Raw genomic sequence first — 18,827 nt, forward strand, 5'->3', positions numbered from 1 at the left:
ATATCATAAAATTGTTACCTGCAGTGATGGTTTGCTTCCGTTTTTTGTCTTGTACAGCTGTCATAAAAAGACACGTTGTGCTAATTTAGTCAATTAAATCATAAGTACGGGGACATATTTAGCTATGCATCTATACCTGATAAATCTATTATATTATTTCTGTGCAAAAGTAAAGAGTTGTCACAAATTCCCCAAACTACCCCATGGGATGGAATATGTCTTGTGTCTTAGCCCGGGCTCAGCCCTGTAACTTATTTCTGTATAGAAATGTTATATTCACTGTATGAAAATGTAGAGATTGACTTCACCAATTAATGTCAGACATTATTTAATTATTTTCTCAATGTCCATGTCATATCACAGGGTTTTTCATTTAGGTTCTGGCATATGAAACCAGTAATCATTTCCCACATTCAGATAGGATAATAGGTACCAAGTAATATACGTAATCAAACATGATGTGATCTCTGCCAGATATGCCTTTATGTGACCATCACTTGCCACAATTGGGCCTAGATCAGGCACTTTTGGGCTTCCCTCAAAGGTAATAATCGCATGGGGGCATAGGGAAAGCTCATTATTATACACTGGTTTTACCAGCTATTTTGAGAATCTTGGCAGGAGCTCATTGTGAACTTTTTTTATAGAGAAAATGGTAAGTATTTTACAGTGTGTTGCCTATTTTACACTCATTTGCCTATCTGTGGAGAAGACTGCTGTAGGTCTCGGCTACATGTCAGTGTTTTTGAGGACAATTAGATGCTATTCTTTTGTCTGTCTGTGGCCAGTTTAACAGTACCCACACTAGTTATTGTAGCTGCATTTGTAAAGTGAAATTTAACCTACGTACTACTGGCAGTCCCAGTTGACTATCATGGGAAATAATGTATTGCTAATGTGTTTAATAAGAAGTAATATATGACACTTGATGGTTACATACTGCATATGATTGCTAAATGTAAATATTCTGGAAATAAGTGTTTAAAGGATAAGAGCATGTTTAAAGTTACCTTTATTAGAAGATTATTTATTTCTTGGCCAAAATGAACAGTTTACATCAAAGCATAACTAAAGGCAAAACTTTTTTTAGGTGTAGAGAGTGGTGAGGTGAACCACTGCCACTCTTTCTACTTGTCCTGATCATCAATGTCAGTACGATTGAAAGTGAGAGTAAATCCCACATTTTGAGTTGAGTTGCCACAACAGCGGGAATAGAGGGGAAATCTTACAATGTGGATACTTGTTTCTGTGACAACTTGTTTCTGTGACAACTCCCTCACATTAAAAAGATATCATCTCACTTCTTCTTAAGTCTACAGGACAGTAAGTGAAGGGAAATCTCTCTTATGGGGTTGATTTACAAAAAGCAAATAGGATATTAACGTTGCAAGGGAATTTTACCTTGAAGCTCTGCTTACTTTCATCATCCAATCATGCACAAGCGAAAATACTGTTGTTTTTTGTTTTACTTGCAGATGATTGGGAAAGTGAACATTTACCACATTCACTAAGCTAAGGGAAAATCCCCTTGCAAAGTGAGCAATCTATTTGCCTTTAGAAAATCAACCCCAATGAGACATATATGCCATAAAATGACAGCAGTTTTAACCTCCCCTACTCTATCCAAAAGGAAAATAATAAAACAAGTTTTGGCTTTAGACATACTTTATGTTGGCTAAGAAAATGCTGAGGAAGGTAGCCTTCACATTTATGAAGTACTTTAATATTCTCTATAGTGTGATTTATAATTTCACCTCTTGGGATATACAAATAAATTAATATATTAAAATAAACATGCTTGAAGACAACATTTCTGGGCAAATAAAGTAGACAAATAGACCCATTGATGCACACATCTGATTTATTGTATGCTACTGGATAGTTACCTTATTAGTATGTTTCTGTATTGGTAAGGTAAACCTCAAGGATAAATACAGTTGTGTGAATCTGGTGTGTTGCTTAATGCAGCAAGGTATAACTCAAATGTGGCCCCTAAAGGGCTGCCCATAATATTTATTATATGTAATGAGGCTAACTGCTGAGGGTCCACTTAAAGTGCCAAAAGGTTACATTTGTCCCTCAGGCCACAGGTTGGGCACCAGGGGGCAAGGTTTTGTCATTTTAAGTGGTAATAATAATGCACACATGGTACTTATTAACACAATAGGGTTGATTTACTAAAGAAATAGACTGTTCACTTTGTAAGATATATGTGACACAGTGACCACTTTAATCACTTCTTTCATTCAACCATGTGCAAGCAAAAATCCACTGTTTTAAATTTTATTGCAAATAACTGGGTTTTTAAAGTGAATATAACTTCACCCTATTTAGCGCTTTTGTTAATGGGCAAATGCAGCTTGCTTTCAGGTGTATTCATATCAGTTTGATATGCTACTGAGATTAAATGGCCTGCAGCAGACCTCCTTCTGACCTGCATTTGACTTTCTACTAAGCTGCATCAACCTGCTCCAAGCTTCTTTAGCATTCTTATTAACTTATATGGCAAGAGAAACAGTTCTGAAGCAAACAAAAGCCTGTAACCACAGGCTCCTACAAAGCTAATAGAACATTACATTTCTAAGTGATCAGTTTCTACTCCTAAAGGATCCATACAAAGATGGTGAAATTAGTTAGATAGTTGTGAACTGTTATATGGCAGAGTGCTGCATACAGTGTGGCTAAGGTTAGAGAACCTGCGTGAATAGGTCAGTAAAGTTAGCTTTGGGCGTTGACTATTTCTGGGTTAGATGCACAGGGCTGAATTGCTAGGACCATGAAGAATGATCTTAGGTGACTCTTTGGGACACCATTCTCTGTTTTGTTATGAGCAGACACAAGAAACATGCTAGACTGAATGGTATAAAATAAATAAGCAGCATCTACATCATGCAAAATGTACACCAAACATCCACCAAAGCACATATTGTGTGCACTAGAATGCTCTTTGCATATGGCCATACACAGAGAATGTGCAGGACAAGAAATATAAGTTTAAATGCGACTGATTAGGACTGGCAGGAAAAATGTATCCTTTAGAATTGTCTATTTAAATAAAACCCAGTTACCCTGAAGGTAATGTGATTGTTTGAAATAGATTGTTTCCATGTGTTTACTTCATCTATCTATCTGCACTGATTTCATTATCTGTCTGTCTCTGTGACTGTACGTTTGTCTGCCTCGTTCTTTTGCTCTGTGCCTGTGAAGAATATTTCAGGCAAATAAAACCTTATACAGGCAGGCTGATCCGCTTTCTGTCAGACCTGTCAAAAGACGTATCTTCCATTCTCTCTGATTCAATTTTACATGGAAATGCAGCAAATATTATCCTGTCTTTCCTGCAGACTGCACCTATCTTTGCGGTGTAGCATGTCTCTGATGGATGTTTGGAGAGGACAGGAAATATGGTACATCAAACTGTTAGATTGTACTCACTGCTGGGCATGCTGGATACACCTGTGAAAGAGAACAAGAAAAGATAGGTTGACAAATAGTTTCCCCTTAATGCATATATGCTCTATGCTTAACGCAAATCTGTCAGTGTAAAGTTGCATGCTGATTATACTGTGCTCATAATATTTAGAAAGTGGGCAAGCTTGGCATATTTGTGCTCATAATCGTGCTTAGAAAACAATGAGAGCTCTATGCAACTCTGCAGTGTTCTACAATATATCGTGTGCCATTTGACATTGTCAGTTCAGGGACACAGAAAAGTGCAATGCTTTCACTTCATCACCACATTCAGCATCTAAAGCATTGGATCCTTATTAAACATCATATTCTTTTTTATAGATCAACTCCAGCCAAAATGTTTCTGTTGTGGATTCATTGGGGAAGGGCCAGACTCCTGTCAGTTGCTATTGCTATATGTGGCCCCACTGGGGAGATTTCTATTCATTTGTTATCCCCCGTGCAAAAAAATGAGAATGGGGCTTTCTGGTACAGGAGAGTATAGAAAGAGATAACAGTGATAAAAAAAGTACTGTGTCCCCCTCTGCAAATAAACAGAAACCTCTCCACAGCCAGTTGCTATTGGCTGTGGAGAGGTTTCCCCTCACTTCCTGTCCCACTTGCCCTGGTTACTGGAGCAAGAAGTGAGGGGATGTCTACCTGATGAGGCCATAGACTGAAATAAAAACTATATAGTGGTTTAAACTCATCCCCACTCTGCCCAAATAAACAAACAGACACATTGCTGATGTTTGGACTTTAAAGAAACTCTGTCACTAAAATAAAAACGTATTTGTTGGGACTGACTATGTCCCATGTCCAAACATTCTTATTGGCCTATCCTTATGATGGGCTGCCTCCCGGACCAATAGGAATACACAGGAGGGAGGAATGAACGGAAAAGTCAAAAAGTTCTGGGGCTTAGCCTGTAAGTACAGCCTGGAATTTGAACCTAAATACAGGTTTTTGGAGGCTATTGCAGGTATGTGTAGGCACCTCTAAGTGGTGGCTTTTTATACCTTCAGCAGTTTTTTTCCATTAGGATAGATTCACACCTATAAATTTTTCTGTGATCAATGCGAATGCTTAAACATGTGTACTAGGGCACACATTAATGTGTCTCATGATGCACATCAATGCATTATAATGTAAATCAACATGTCAGCATGTCACAATGTGCATCAATGTATGTGATAATGTGCTTTAACATATTCAGAATATGTGTTTTGATATGCTTTGCTTAATTTCAATGGATAACGCATCAACGAGGAAATGCATAAGTGTAAATACAGCATTGATACTCTGTGTCACATTTGGGTTATTTTCTTCCCCTTTCTGTCATGGGCTACAGAAGGGATCTCTCCACAGTAAGACAGTAAGTAAAAGGTTGTTCCTATTGGAAGAATTTCCTTCCAGGGATAAGTCAAACTTTACCAATTTCACTGACTTTTAAGATGGCCATATACTCCTTAAATTCTGGCCAATTCTTGCAGAATTGGCCAAAATTCGAAATGTGGGTTGCCCTGTCAGTATCCCCCTTGCTCCATTTTTCCATTGGCTTCTGTCAAAGGAACTGATTCAAAAATTATTGAATGAACATTGCCTGCATCCAAACAGATGCATATGCTGTTCGGGTATTCAACAGCCTCTAGAACGGCAGCTGTTGAATACAATAGCTGACAGCGGGTATTCCTGGATGGGGGAGTCAATGAATTTCTTGTATCCAGCCCAGGCTGAACGAGAGAAATTTAAAGCATGTATCGCCAACTTAAGTCCCAGTTATGGTCACCAGGACAAATACGGAGGACAAATATCCCCAGCGAGACACAGACAGAAATAAAAACTTAATGATACACTTTAATAGATGCTAAATGCCCCTCCTTTTTCTGCAGGTATTTAGTAGCACATACATATAGCATTTGTATATTAAATGTTGTCCTGCATGTACAGGATAACCTGGAACAAAGATGCTTCCCACTGTATTTTAAAGCGCCATATTTCATAGTTTTTTACTTCAGTGGACCTCCGAGTCTTGAATTCTAACTTCAATGCTTTCAAGGCAAGTCTTGCTAGACATAAATCATTTGGTTAATGGGTTACGGGCAGACTAGGTCAGCTGCTACACACATTTCCTGCTTCTATTAGATTAAATTCATATCAGCATCATTTTTCCTCTTGTTCCCTCTGTCATATGCCCTCAGATTAAGCTCCATACTACAAAAATTAATTGAGCAGAATGATAGTAGAAAGCAGTCAAAGATTCATTGATTGAACACCTCCGTGAATGCTTGCCTTCAAAACAGCCCTTGTTAACATTTGCCCTCCTAAAATGCTCTATTAATGTGACATTATTTTTATTTTTTCTAAATGAGGTAGTGTCATAACAATGTGTATGCTTAATTACAGTTTACGGAGACATAAAAGTACTGTATAACCTTTCTAAAACTGGCAGTATTTATATGTCCTTAGAGATACACTCTAAAGACATACTTTTAAGTAGCTCCGTAGAGTCTTTGTCTAAGAGAAGGTGTTTATGTCTCATTCCAACAAGTCTCAAAAATAAGAGGATTAGTTCTCATTTCAGTAGAGTAAAATTGATCCTTTTTGCCACAATAGCCAACAGTACAGTATATCCAGAACCATTGGTGTATAGTACAGATACAGCCTATTACTATAGAGCTGCAGCTAACGATTATTTTCAAAATCGATTAGTTAGCTGATTATTAAGTTCGATTAATCGGTTAATCGGATAAACATATATAAAGCATTTGCTCCACACTGCATTCAGCTGTTTCAGGCTTTTTGGCCATCATTAATGCAGTATGGAAACCATTGCTTTTACAGAGTAGGACTTGAGAAAGTATAACCTAGAAGGTTATGGTTAGAAGAAATAAAGGGAACCAAAAAGCCCCCCACTGAAGCATTGCATAGCAAAGTAGAGCCTTCTTATAACTGAAGAAATTACCATGTCTCCTTCTATCACATAATCATTCCTTTTTATTCCAATAGCCAAAGGTACATCTATGGTGCATCCACCATGCCATCAGAAAAAAGGTCCATCCCACATTCAGACTGTGGATAAAATCATGTTAATATTCCCTCTATTATCTTATGCCAAATAGGCATCTAGAAGTGCTGATTTATAGCACATCCTAAAATATAAAGCTATTTATTCAGTGTGCATAAATGCAACTGCTTAATGCTTATTTTTCCATAGTGGTACATGAGTGAGACACAATAGAGTTGATTTATTAAAGGAATAGGGGCTTCTCACTTAATGGATGCTTCCTTTCACATTGAACACCCAGCCATGTGTAAAGGAAATAAATATAATGGGGTTTTGCCAAGGCATGATTGGTGGATTAAAGTAAACACAACTTCACCTTATTTACTTTACTACTAAGCTTAGTGAACATTCACTTTACATGGTAATGCTGGGAATGGTGGGGGAGCTATCATAAGGTGGACACAAAGAACAAAAGAAACTCAAATGCTGCCATGTACAGTATGCCCATTTTAAAGGGGATTTGCAAGTTGTCCAAAAACAAGGTTTATTTTTCCTAATTGAGGGCTGATTACATTGGATGCATTGCATGTGCTAATGTTTGTAGTGCAGGCATAATGCATGGACAAGAAAAAATCCATAATTATTGTTTTGGTCCTGCATGCTGCAGTTCAGGTGCACTGACCTGTAATTTGCAACTATAGTCAATACCATTCTTTACAGTTGAACTAAAGCCAGAACATTTATTTTTTTCATTTTCGGTAGAGAAAGGGAGAGTTATAACCCCTATCAGATTTTTTACCATCTCTGTACTATTGGGGATATTTGCCTTTATTTCCTGTTGGATAGCCACAGCAGGAAGTGATAAGTGAAGACAATTGGCAGAGGAGCTTGGCATATCTTAAAGAAGTATCAAACCCTTGTTATAAAACAAAGCTTTCAATTAGAATGCCTTTAATATAATCTAATATTTCATTACTTTTTCCCAACTTCATTTGCAATTTACACATTTTTCTTAATTAACTTTCCACTGCTCCATCTTGTGGTGCAGTGCATCCTCCTTACTTCTGGTTGGCTAGTGCATGCCCAATCTTTCCCCCATCCTGGCGATGCCCATGATACATTGTGTGCACATTGCTAACGTGCAATGCCAAATCAAAGCGTCTACTGGTCTCGTCTTGCCTGTCACTCAAGGAATGGGCGGAGTGTTGGGAAGAGTACCATTATTCATGCCACATGTCTGTACTCAGAGTTGCTTGATATGTCACTGCATGGGGAGGGGCATGCACATTGTGCAGATTTTGAACACAGCTTGGGGTATACAACTATTTTATCCCTAGAAAAGCAGATAAGAGGGACAGCAGTATGAAATACCTTACCATACTGTAAGTAATTCTTGTTATGTGGCTGTGGAGTTTTAGATTTGGGTTTAAATAATGCAATAACCACTTAAAATTTTGCACTTGAGTACCCCTTATGGACCAGAGAAATGTATACATTTTGGGACAAACAAGGTTTTCTTTTAGTGATAATGTCTTTATTTTCTGTACAATCTATAGACAAAAAGATGTAAAAAAAACCCCTTAAAAATGCAATTTTTAAATTGAATCAGTTTAAGTTTTAATGAAAATGAGTGCTACTGTAGATTAGAGTATAACTTTTATGCTTTAATTTATTATGAACATAATAATGCTAAAATTACAATTCTGGCAATATTATTCACAAATGAAAATAAAGGCTTCTATTGTTATGGATTTTTTTTTATGTACGAACAATGCAATTAAAAATGAAAGAAATGTATATAGTAATGCTTTAAAAAATAGAAATAAAAAAAATCAGCAGAAAAAATAAGCTAAAGGGATAAGGAGCAGAAGCAGTTTGTTAGGGGTAGGGGTTGGTTAGGGTTTTCTAAGGGCTTTTTACAAACATTGTTTATAAACTCAAGGTTTATAAGTGCTATGTTAGGGAGCACAGTCCAAATGACAAACCAGTAATTTTTCATGAAAGTGGTGGAGGTAGCGGGAGATGGGGGTGGGGAGGGTGGGTGGTGGGACAGGGCATGTTAAGTATGCTCTGTGTACTTCAATAATCTTTCTGGGTGTATGTCTTACATCTAAGGTCTTTAGTCCAGTTAAAACTGGTACCATGGAAATAAGTACATTTTAGCCATTGTGGTTAGATTCTCATTACCCTTCAAGTACAGCTAAATTATCTCTCAGTTTTTTTTCTAGGCCATGTAACCCTTACCTAGAATTAGCAAGTTACACTTGTTTCAGAAAGAGCAATGCTATTTGTTTTGTGCAGAAATCAGACCAATGTGGTAATTAATAACGAGGCTTAATAAGGTCTAATTAAAAAAAAAAAGTGAGGGGCTTGATTTCACCCATTCAATAAGTAAGGATTTTGCCTTGTTGAATAGGCTTCTTAGCTCAGATATGGCAGGTACTCACAGATATTGGCAGTCCCCTTGGGAATGGTTAGGTATGAACCTGCACTCCATGCCTGTCCTTGGTAGTTCTTCTTACACCGTTCGCAATCCTGTCCAGTTGTGTTGTGCTCACAGTCACAAGCCAGGCGATTATTTGTGAAGGTACAACTGTTCGCATGAAGGTTACATTTACATCTGGTAAAGATAAAAAAAACAAGAACAATTATTCATTTTGTGCACATCTGTGTATCATCACACATGTTGTTAATTAATATATATAGATTGTGGTCCTGAGGAGCTTTTACAGCAAACCTGAGGTATTGCCCAGAGCATCCAATTAGATGTTAAAAAATAGAAATATCACAGTTGAAATCTAGTTTTCCTGTAAGCATATGAAATATATTCCATTGTGCTCAACCCCAGTCATCTGACATCTACATGTAGCCCTATGGTCAACTGATAATGTATGGAAAAAGATTTACAGGGACAAAAAAAAAATGGAGCATGTGATATCTTATGAACTGCCAATTTATCCCACTTAGGCTTTACCTACTAGTAGCCTTCAAATTTAGAAACATGTACAAATTGTAGACAAGTTACATGGTTTAACATTTATTAGCCATAAAGCCCTCATCTTTGCTATTCCTTGGTTTAGTTTATTTTGTTATTGGGTGTTTGACATCCCTGACATCTGGGCTTATCCCTACCAACCTTCCTGCACCCTTATCAATATGAGTGTCTTTACTGGCCACTGATATGTCTCATTGGTCAGAGAATCACAGTTGCGTCGGCATAGCCCAGAATTTAAGCCCCAAGTAACAGAGTGAAAGAAAATTGGAGTGGCACACAGATGAGAGATGTTCTGGCCAACAAGGGCAATACACATTAGAGATCTTTTGGTGTCTGTTCTCAAGCTAGACATTTAAGCATTTAACATGTGTGACAGATTCACTTTAAGGTTTTGAATTTTTCTGAATTCAGAAGTGCAAAATAACCTGTTTACGACCATAGAGTCATCATATGAAGCTGGGAAATCATGCAAAATATGAATTACTGAAGCATCAGTGTCCACAAAAACTGCAGTGCACAGTTTCTGCCCTACTACAAAGCGCTCTGTGGGAGTCAGTAAAACATGTAACCACTCCATTTTGAGCACTCTATGTACGGAACCTAATATAGGTAATCTGAAAGAAAACAAATAAAACCCAAATCTGTAAGAGAAACAATGTTAGTTCTCTCAATGTGGAGATGGACCTAGTAGCAAAAACAAGCTAGACTGCACACCAATTATGTCACTTGGTTAAGAACAACTTTAGTCAGGCAGTACAAGTGCCGCACAGTTTTGCCTTAGATCCTACCCTCTCTGACATGTTTCACCCTCACAGGCTTAATCGTAGAGATGGACCTTTTGGTGAACTGGAAAGTGTAGTAAAACATGCACCTGATATATTTCTAGCCAATGCAGATTAAAGTCTATGATACCTTTTGAACATGGGTTTACCAATAGCATACACTTAAAACTCGGGTCTAGACAGCTTTTAAACCAACATGTTACTGGACATTAATATAAAATGAGCAGACATAAATTAATTTTAGTATTTTATTGTTTTTTTTTATGCCCTTCAATGTTGGCCACTGAATTGACTCAAGCAGCACCAAGATTTGAGTATACTGCAAGTAGGCAAAAACACCTAGTTAAGATCGTAGTGCAGTTTCCAAGACAACTTCCCCCTAGCAGTCCTTATAGCTAATCAGGTAGACATGATTTGACCATTTCTTGCTTGTGGAGTTTGGGCAGAAACATGAAAAACAACAGCACAGCCCATGTAACATGACTTCTTGTGTCAGACTCCTTGTGTCAGTTAGTAAGCAGAAGATGTAATGTGCTATGACAGCCAGCGTAAACCCATCAGCTGCTTAGGATGCTGAGTTGCTTCACACAAGCATCCAGGGAAGAATCATGGACTAGAATAAAAATTGCTTAATGGCCAGCAAGGCACATACCTGTCCACCAGCTGACAAGGAAAAACAGGGTAGTTTTGACACACACTGTTTTTAGTCTTAAATAAAAATAGAGCTTATCAGTTTGGAACTTTGTGGACCCATTCACACTACTAGTGTTGCAGTAACACAAAGTAAATGAGTTGTTACCATGCGCTTGTGCATTGTGATGCCATCCCAATGTACCTCCAATAGACTAATACCTGTTTAAATATGCAGGCGGCACCTATTTTTCCATGCATCGAGGTGCATTGCAACCTATGTATTTTGAATGTGCTGCCTAATGCATTGTGCCACTATGTGCATAAATGTATGTAAATGCATGGTATGAATGGGCTCTTAGACATTTATGTGTGAACTACTTTTCAAAGAGCAATCCCTGGTAAAAGAAAAGGTAATGCAATCATTGGACTTTTATTGCTATCAGGTAAACACAGCAACTGTGCAAAAGTAAAAAACAATCACTTAATTTACCTTTAATCTGAGTTTTGTGTAATTCCCTTCAGCAGATGCACACACAATGTACTATACATGGGCAAATGGAGAATAATTCCTAAAGTCTGTCTGTGTAACTTTTTTCTGCTGTCTGCACCACCACTTACATTAAAATGTCCAAAGCAGGTTTAAATTTGATTGGTAGCTGTAAGAAATGTTGTAGTCCTGGGAACAGGCCTTCTTTATGTGAAAAGCAACAAGGAGCTCTGACATGCATTCCAGAATAACCAGCAGCCACTTTCCAGAATCAATAGATTTCCAATAAAAGGGGTGGACTGGGGTAGTATAGCAAAATCTTAATGAAGACCCAAACTACCCAGTTGGTTTACTCGTCCATCCTGTATGTATCTCAAGATCTTATTTCCATTATTGCCTAGTTAAGTGACTAGTTTAGTGCCTTGTCTAGTTAAGTTGCAAATAGGTTCCCACCACACTCCTTACTGGTATGTCCCTTTTAAAGTGGGTGCTGCAGTGATAGTGGATAGCGCCACTTCAAATCCAATTATTAAAGTATATTATTTGCACACCAAAGTAAAATCTTCAACGAGTGGTCATGTTTTTGATGTACACACATCTCGTCATAAAGCAATGTTCCGGGGTCCCTTCATCAGGCATTTATATGCAATCACTTGGTAAAAGGTGACCTTGCCCATACCATCCTTACAAACCTAACCAAAAGGAAAGCTTCTAAGGTGGGAGGGACCTTTACCAAGCTTAACTTTTATAGGAATAGATAACATTTACATATAATATTAGCTTCCTGTATCCTTTACTGATTATTAATACACACGGCCATTACTGAAGGTGACCACTGCTTATGAATTTTGTTGACCCTAAGCTCTGTTTAAATTGCCCACAATTGTGGCAAATTGACATTAAAGTGTATTTCCACTTCTACAGCCAAATTGGGGTAACATATTTTATATTTGTTACATGATCTCAATCGTATAGCATAAGCTAAATTTTAAAAAAAAAATGCTTCTTGCAGTTGAAATTGCTTTTACTTGGGTTAGGGTATCCTGGCTTCTTGAGGGTTATATTTCTATCTGCTTTTCCTTCCTTGTAATGTTAGGAGGGGTTGCGAGGGGTTTGTTCATAATAATTTGTAAAGTAGATTTGAACACTGCCTGTCCTATCTGTAAAAAATAAGTCAAGGCAACTGGACTTGCTCTATTTTTCTTGAAGACGTTTCACCGGCTTTCTCAATTCAGAATGACTTGTACAAAAAATTATCTGGGAATTAATATGGTGAATGTTGCTCCAATCCACATAATCTGTTAGTCGCAACCAGGTGTTGATTGCATTTGCATAATTGGAGCTAGGAGGTGTTAATAACCTGCCCAGAGAGACAGAGCCGTAGCTAGCTCCTTTTGTGCCCGAGGCAAGAACGGAAAATTGTTCCCCGCAACAGACGTGTGCGATATGTGACGTCATGCGCCCCCCTCCAGAATGGCGGTGTGCATGCACAGAATGCGCTGGTAGCCAAATCCAAAATAGCATAAAAATTGAATAATGAAAACATTTTTAGTTTCCATTCATTTCGTCCAAAACAAATTTTCAGTCTTTGCACGTGTTTAGTAATATGTGTGCATGAGTCTGAGTGTGTGTGTGTGGGGATTTTGTTTTTTTATACATTTTTATTATTTATTTAATCTGTTGGGGGGGCTTTGGGTAAATATTATGGGTCTAAGCAGACCCCTGACATTTCCCTTTTGAAATAGAAAAAGAGATTGAGGACACAGAGTCCTCTGCTCATACAGGTGGGGGAGAGCAGCGGGAAACCGAGGAGAAGCTGGATCCTGTATATCTGTAAAAAATAAGTCAAGGCAACTGGACTTGCTCTATTTTTCTTGAAGACGTTTCACCGGCTTTCTCAATTCAGAATGACTTGTACAAAAAATTATCTGGGAATTAATATGGTGAATGTTGCTCCAATCCACATAATCTGTTAGTCGCAACCAGGTGTTGATTGCATTTGCATAATTGGAGCTAGGAGGTGTTAATAACCTGCCCAGAGAGACAGAGCCGTAGCTAGCTCCTTTTGTGCCCGAGGCAAGAACGGAAAATTGTTCCCCGCAACAGACGTGTGCGATATGTGACGTCATGCGCCCCCCTCCAGAATGGCGGTGTGCATGCACAGAATGCGCTGGTAGCCAAATCCAAAATAGCATAAAAATTGAATAATGAAAACATTTTTAGTTTCCATTCATTTCGTCCAAAACAAATTTTCAGTCTTTGCACGTGTTTAGTAATATGTGTGCATGAGTCTGAGTGTGTGTGTGTGGGGATTTTGTTTTTTTATACATTTTTATTATTTATTTAATCTGTTGGGGGGGCTTTGGGTAAATATTATGGGTCTAAGCAGACCCCTGACATTTCCCTTTTGAAATAGAAAAAGAGATTGAGGACACAGAGTCCTCTGCTCATACAGGTGGGGGAGAGCAGCGGGAAACCGAGGAGAAGCTGGATCCTGTACCGATCCTCTTCTCCCTGCTAAGCTGCGGCTGTGTTGGCCTCTTTCACACATCTTTTAAACCAGTACAAGTCATTCTGAATTGAGAAAGCTGGTTGGATGACCAGTGAAACTTCTTTAAGAAAAATACACCATGTCCAGTTGCCTTGACTTATTTTTTACAAATATATACCATGACCTGGATGAATGAAAACCTTCACAGACATACTGCCTGTCCTAACCCTTACAGGATTACAACCCTGGCTTATGCATTCAAATATTAATGAAGTTAAAGAGACAAAACACAATCCTCAAATTTCAGTCCCAAGACTTTCCATAGGGACAGACCACTGTGAAAGGGCTGAGAAAAACCTGGAATCAGCCATCTTGTCTGATTTAACAAAATATCTAAATGTTTAGAATTTTTTATGCTTTATTTTTCAGTATGATGTGTGAAAAAGATCACATAATGAATATATGGAGGGATTTTCCTAAATTCCACTGAAGAAGTAGAAATACACTTTAAGGTGAGATCACTGGAAGATGCTCAGATAAAACGTGCATTCAGCCATCTTGCCTGCTGCAACAAAACATTTAAAAGGTAAGAAATATTTTTTTAAGTTATTTTTTGGTATTCTGTGTGAATGGCAAACACATAACAAACTTATGTTTTCAAATTTTTAACTGAAAAAGTAGAAATACGCTTTAAGTTTACAGTACAAGTTTAAAATACATACATGGCTAGATTTCTCTTTCAGCTCACTGAGAGAGAAATCAGTCAATTGCCCCATCCTCAATAAACAGCATGGATAGATGACTCCCCTTCCAGCTACTATATTCAGATAACTGGCCCCCTCCTCTGTTTGAATACCTGAACAATGACTGCATCTGATTGGATGCAGTCACTTTTTGGCTGCCAATTTTATACCCAGCTCCTTCAATTTTTTTAGTTAAAATTTGTCAAGCCAGGTGGCTCCGACAGGTCCAACATTTCAACCAATTTGGCGGGAATCAGCTAAAATTCGAGCTGTGTATGGTTTATTTTACTCACTGTTATTATGAGAATAACACTTTTATTACCAAACACATACATACACATACCTAAATAAGCTTCTGTGTTCCATTTACAAGGTCAGTGGCATTTTTGAGATATTATTCCAACATTTACATTTTTTTTTTTGCTAATGTTGGATAGTTTGATTAGTACATCTTGAATGCAGAATGACAAATTCTCTAGCTAGTGGCTGTCATCAGTATATCAAGGAATGTGATTAGAATACCTGCTTGATGACTGGTGGGGTATGCTAATATAGCCTTATAGAGAGTCAGGTCAGACCCAAAGCTTACACTAACAAAGAGGAGCAGTAAAGCACAGTCATTAAGCAGTAATACTAAGCAGGTAACAAAGCTTGCATATTTAACATGCATGATATATGGCTGCCCCTTGTCCAAATATATTTACAAACTATATGTGGAAATATAATAACAATCATAACATTAATAAGAATATCGCGTTCAAATATATATCTAAAAACAATGGTGAAATTCTTGATTTTCCTTTAACCTATTTGGCTAATGTAATGCAAAACTAAGGCCACTGAGGAGCCAGCAGCCACGGGAGAGACACTGATACATTTTTAATGACTTGCCATATGTTCTGAGTTTAAACACATTTTCACCTCCTTGTTATTCTGTGTTAAAGTTTCAGAGCTCAAGATTAAAAGGACAAGGGTGAGGGTCACATGTCTAGTAGAGGAGCTATTGGGAAATACAACAGAGACTGTCCTGGCACATCAGCCACTCTGCAGCCTAACATTGTTCCTGTCAAATCTCTCTCCATCACGGCAATTCGTAAAACACCGCTGGCAGCAAGCAATGTTCACTGCATATGCATTTCCACACCTGCCCCAGTTCTCAATCTTCTTTGGTGGAAAGACACTCTAGATGCAATGCAGATATGCCCTTATGCTTTAAATTTAAACTGACTTCATTACAATATGAAGCACCTGCCAATGGGATTTGGTCTAAGCTAACTCTAGCGGAGCTTATGCAGCACATCTGGAAAAGCAAAAAAATACCCACAGCACAGAGATTTGCACTAAATGCTGTCTTGAGAATATCTGTATAAAAAAGTAAATGTATCCCTATATCTGAAGACATTAATACTTAAGCAGGAATATACAATGGATTGTATATAGTTCCTCTATTTATGATGTTTAGGACTTAAAGAAAATACAAGATTTGTTTTTCATCTTTTTGTCTGATAAAAGTCCATATTCACCTCTGTAAGTGATTAGCATTTATTGTAGTAATGTAGAGATGTAGAGATGTGGAGATGATGTATACAATTGTGCTCAAAAGTTTGCATACCCTGGATAATTGGTAATATGTGTAATATTTTTTATAGAAAACATGAGTGAGCAGGTAAAACACATTTCTATTATTTCTTATGGAATTCATAATCATCTATAGGTCATAACAGAATGGCACAATCATAAAACAAAACACGGCAAGAAATAAAAAAATGAAATGACCACTGTTCAAAAGTCTGCATACCCTTAGTTCTTAATACTGTGTATTGCCCCCTTTAGCATCAATGACGGCGTGCAGTCTTTTGTAATAGTTGTCTATGAGGCCCCCAAATTCTTGCAGGTAATATAGCTGCCCATTCGTCTTGGCAAAATGCCTCTTGGTCATGCAAAGTCTTTGGTTGTCTTGCATGAACCGCACGTTTGAGGCATCCCCAGAGTGGCTCCATGATATTAAGGTCAGGAGACTGTGATGGCCACTCCAGAACATTCACCTTTTTCTGCTGTAATCACTGGAGGGTGAACTTAGCCTTGTGCTTATGGTCATTGTCGTGCTGGAATGTCCAAGAGCGTCCCATGTGCAGCTTTCGTGCGGAAGAATGCAAATGGTCTCCCATTATTTTCTGATGACATGCTGCATTCATCTTGCCATCAATTTTCACAACACTCCCCTTGCCTTTAGAGCTCACCCAGAATGCAAATTGTCTGCCAGTATTTTCTGATAACATGCTGCATTCATCTCGCCATCAATTTTCACAAGATTCTCCAAAGCCTTTAGAGCCCCCCCCCAAAAAAAAAACATCAGTGAGCCACTGCCATGCTTCACAGTGAAGATGGTATTCTTGTTGACCCCTCTCCACCAAACATAGCGCTTGTGGTTGTGACCATAAAGATCTATTTTGGTCTCATCATTCCAAATTACAGTGTGCCAGAAACTGTGAGGTGTGTCAAGTGGTTGTTTGGCATATTGTAATCAGGCTTTTTTTGTGGCATGCCTCAGGCGGCATCTTTTTTGGTCACGTGGGCATGGCTTCTGTGTTGTACAATGTTTGCAGTGTGCCTGCCGCCCCCTGTCTTGGCAGAACGTCCCAGGTTGCTAAGATCCAGATGGAGAGATGTGTTAGGACCGGCCCTGATTGGCGTCTTGTCCCGCTCCTGATGTCACTAGTTGTCTGGAGTTGAGTGGGATGCTCTGGCCGGCTCTGGCCTCCTTATAAGTACTGGTTGTATTCATTTTCTTTTTTCACTCAACAAAGGTGGACTGGGCAAGGCTGGTAACACTGTTCAGGATTTCAGTGCAGCTCAGCAAATAAGAAGCTTACTGGATTCCTTGCAGGGTAATTGGGTATTTTTTTGCACTATTTGAACAGATATAACAAAACATTTAATGGTTCAGTTCCCAAACAAATGGGGAGAAAATAAGAAGTACATGGTTAGGGTTTCCATACACTTTACATTATGTGAACATTTCCTAGCAAAGAGAATGTGCACAGCCTGCACTTCTTTAGTAACAGAACTCCAGTGAGTCAGAGACCCATTCTACTCCAATCCCCTCCCTTTCTCTATGCTCAGCACCAGTCCATACAGCCTTTCAATTAGACAATCTGAAAGCAAATAGTGATGCCAGTGCCATGGATAAACCCTGTATTATTTATTTGTAAAATAAAGATGTATGCTCTTTGTGATTCATACCTAAGCACACACACACACACACACACGATGAACTCGTGTCTTTATTCAATCTTAACAACTATGTAACTATATCTATATCTAGTTAAAAAAGATTTAGGCTGGATGCACACCCTTCCGTACTTGTTTTCACATGCTGCATCAATAAGCCCTAAAACATATGTTGATGCATCAAAAAAGGATAATGTACTCCAGCCCATCACACAGATTTAAAACAATGGCTGACCTGTTAAAAATCAATGCATGAAAATGTAGGTGTAAATGAACCCTTACACCACCAATTCAAAAGTTTAGAAAACAAAAAAAAGCTGAATGAAAAAAAAATTACTTTGTTTAATCCTTTTCCTGCCACCGATGTAAGTCATACTGCAGAACAAAAGCGCTCCAAGCTGGCCAGCTCAGTATAACTTACGTTGGCTGCATTCAGCCTTCTGCTATAAGCTAAATGAGTCTAAATCATAGAGAGTTAGCAAGACAGCTCGGAGCATAGTAAGTACATTACTAGGAATCAGTGCTGTGCGCAGAAGTTGTCAAGAAAGAAGGGTGCAGCAATGCAGTAAATGAACTTTTAGTAATAATTTTCCTTTTAACTACTAACCTGCTCTCCTGTTTTTTTCAGCATCCCATATCTTAGGGCCTCCCACCCCTTCCACTGCCACAGCAAGCAAGTGCTGAAATAGGAGTAGTAGCATTAAAAATTGCAAGCTCTCATGGGCAGGGCCCCCCTTAATCCTTCTGTATTGAATTGTATGATATATATATATATAAAAATGTGGAATATAACATGGGTGCAAAAATGGAAAAAAGGGCCTCAGTCATGAAGGGGTTAATGGGACTTTCCAGTATCGGTATTTGGTATCAGCGAGTACCGATAAAAAAATATTGGTACTCGTACTCAATACGGAAAAAACGGTATTGGTGCATTATATATATATATATATATATATACTGAGTGGCCAGATTATTATGACCACCTGACGTTTGTAGGCTAATTAGCTA

General features: G+C 38.2%; 1 protein-coding gene across 7 annotated transcripts in view; it reads right to left on the reverse strand.

The window, feature by feature from the left end:
* NTNG1 (netrin G1) overlaps positions 1-18,827 on the reverse strand; it is a 266,339-nt gene that overhangs the window by 71,194 nt on the left and 176,318 nt on the right. For all 7 annotated transcript variants that reach the window (XM_018562731.1, XM_018562732.1, XM_018562733.1 and 4 more), the window contains exons 4-6: positions 8,905-9,077; positions 3,436-3,456; positions 19-57 (exon numbers count right to left, since the gene is read on the reverse strand). In XM_018562731.1, coding sequence (XP_018418233.1) covers positions 19-57; positions 3,436-3,456; positions 8,905-9,077 — 233 coding nt within the window. The remainder of the gene's footprint in view (positions 1-18; positions 58-3,435; positions 3,457-8,904; positions 9,078-18,827) is intronic.

The sequence above is a fragment of the Nanorana parkeri genome, unplaced genomic scaffold (assembly GCF_000935625.1).
Source record: "Nanorana parkeri isolate BGI_ZX_2015 unplaced genomic scaffold, ASM93562v1 scaffold595, whole genome shotgun sequence".
NCBI classification, from domain to species: domain Eukaryota; kingdom Metazoa; phylum Chordata; class Amphibia; order Anura; family Dicroglossidae; genus Nanorana; species Nanorana parkeri.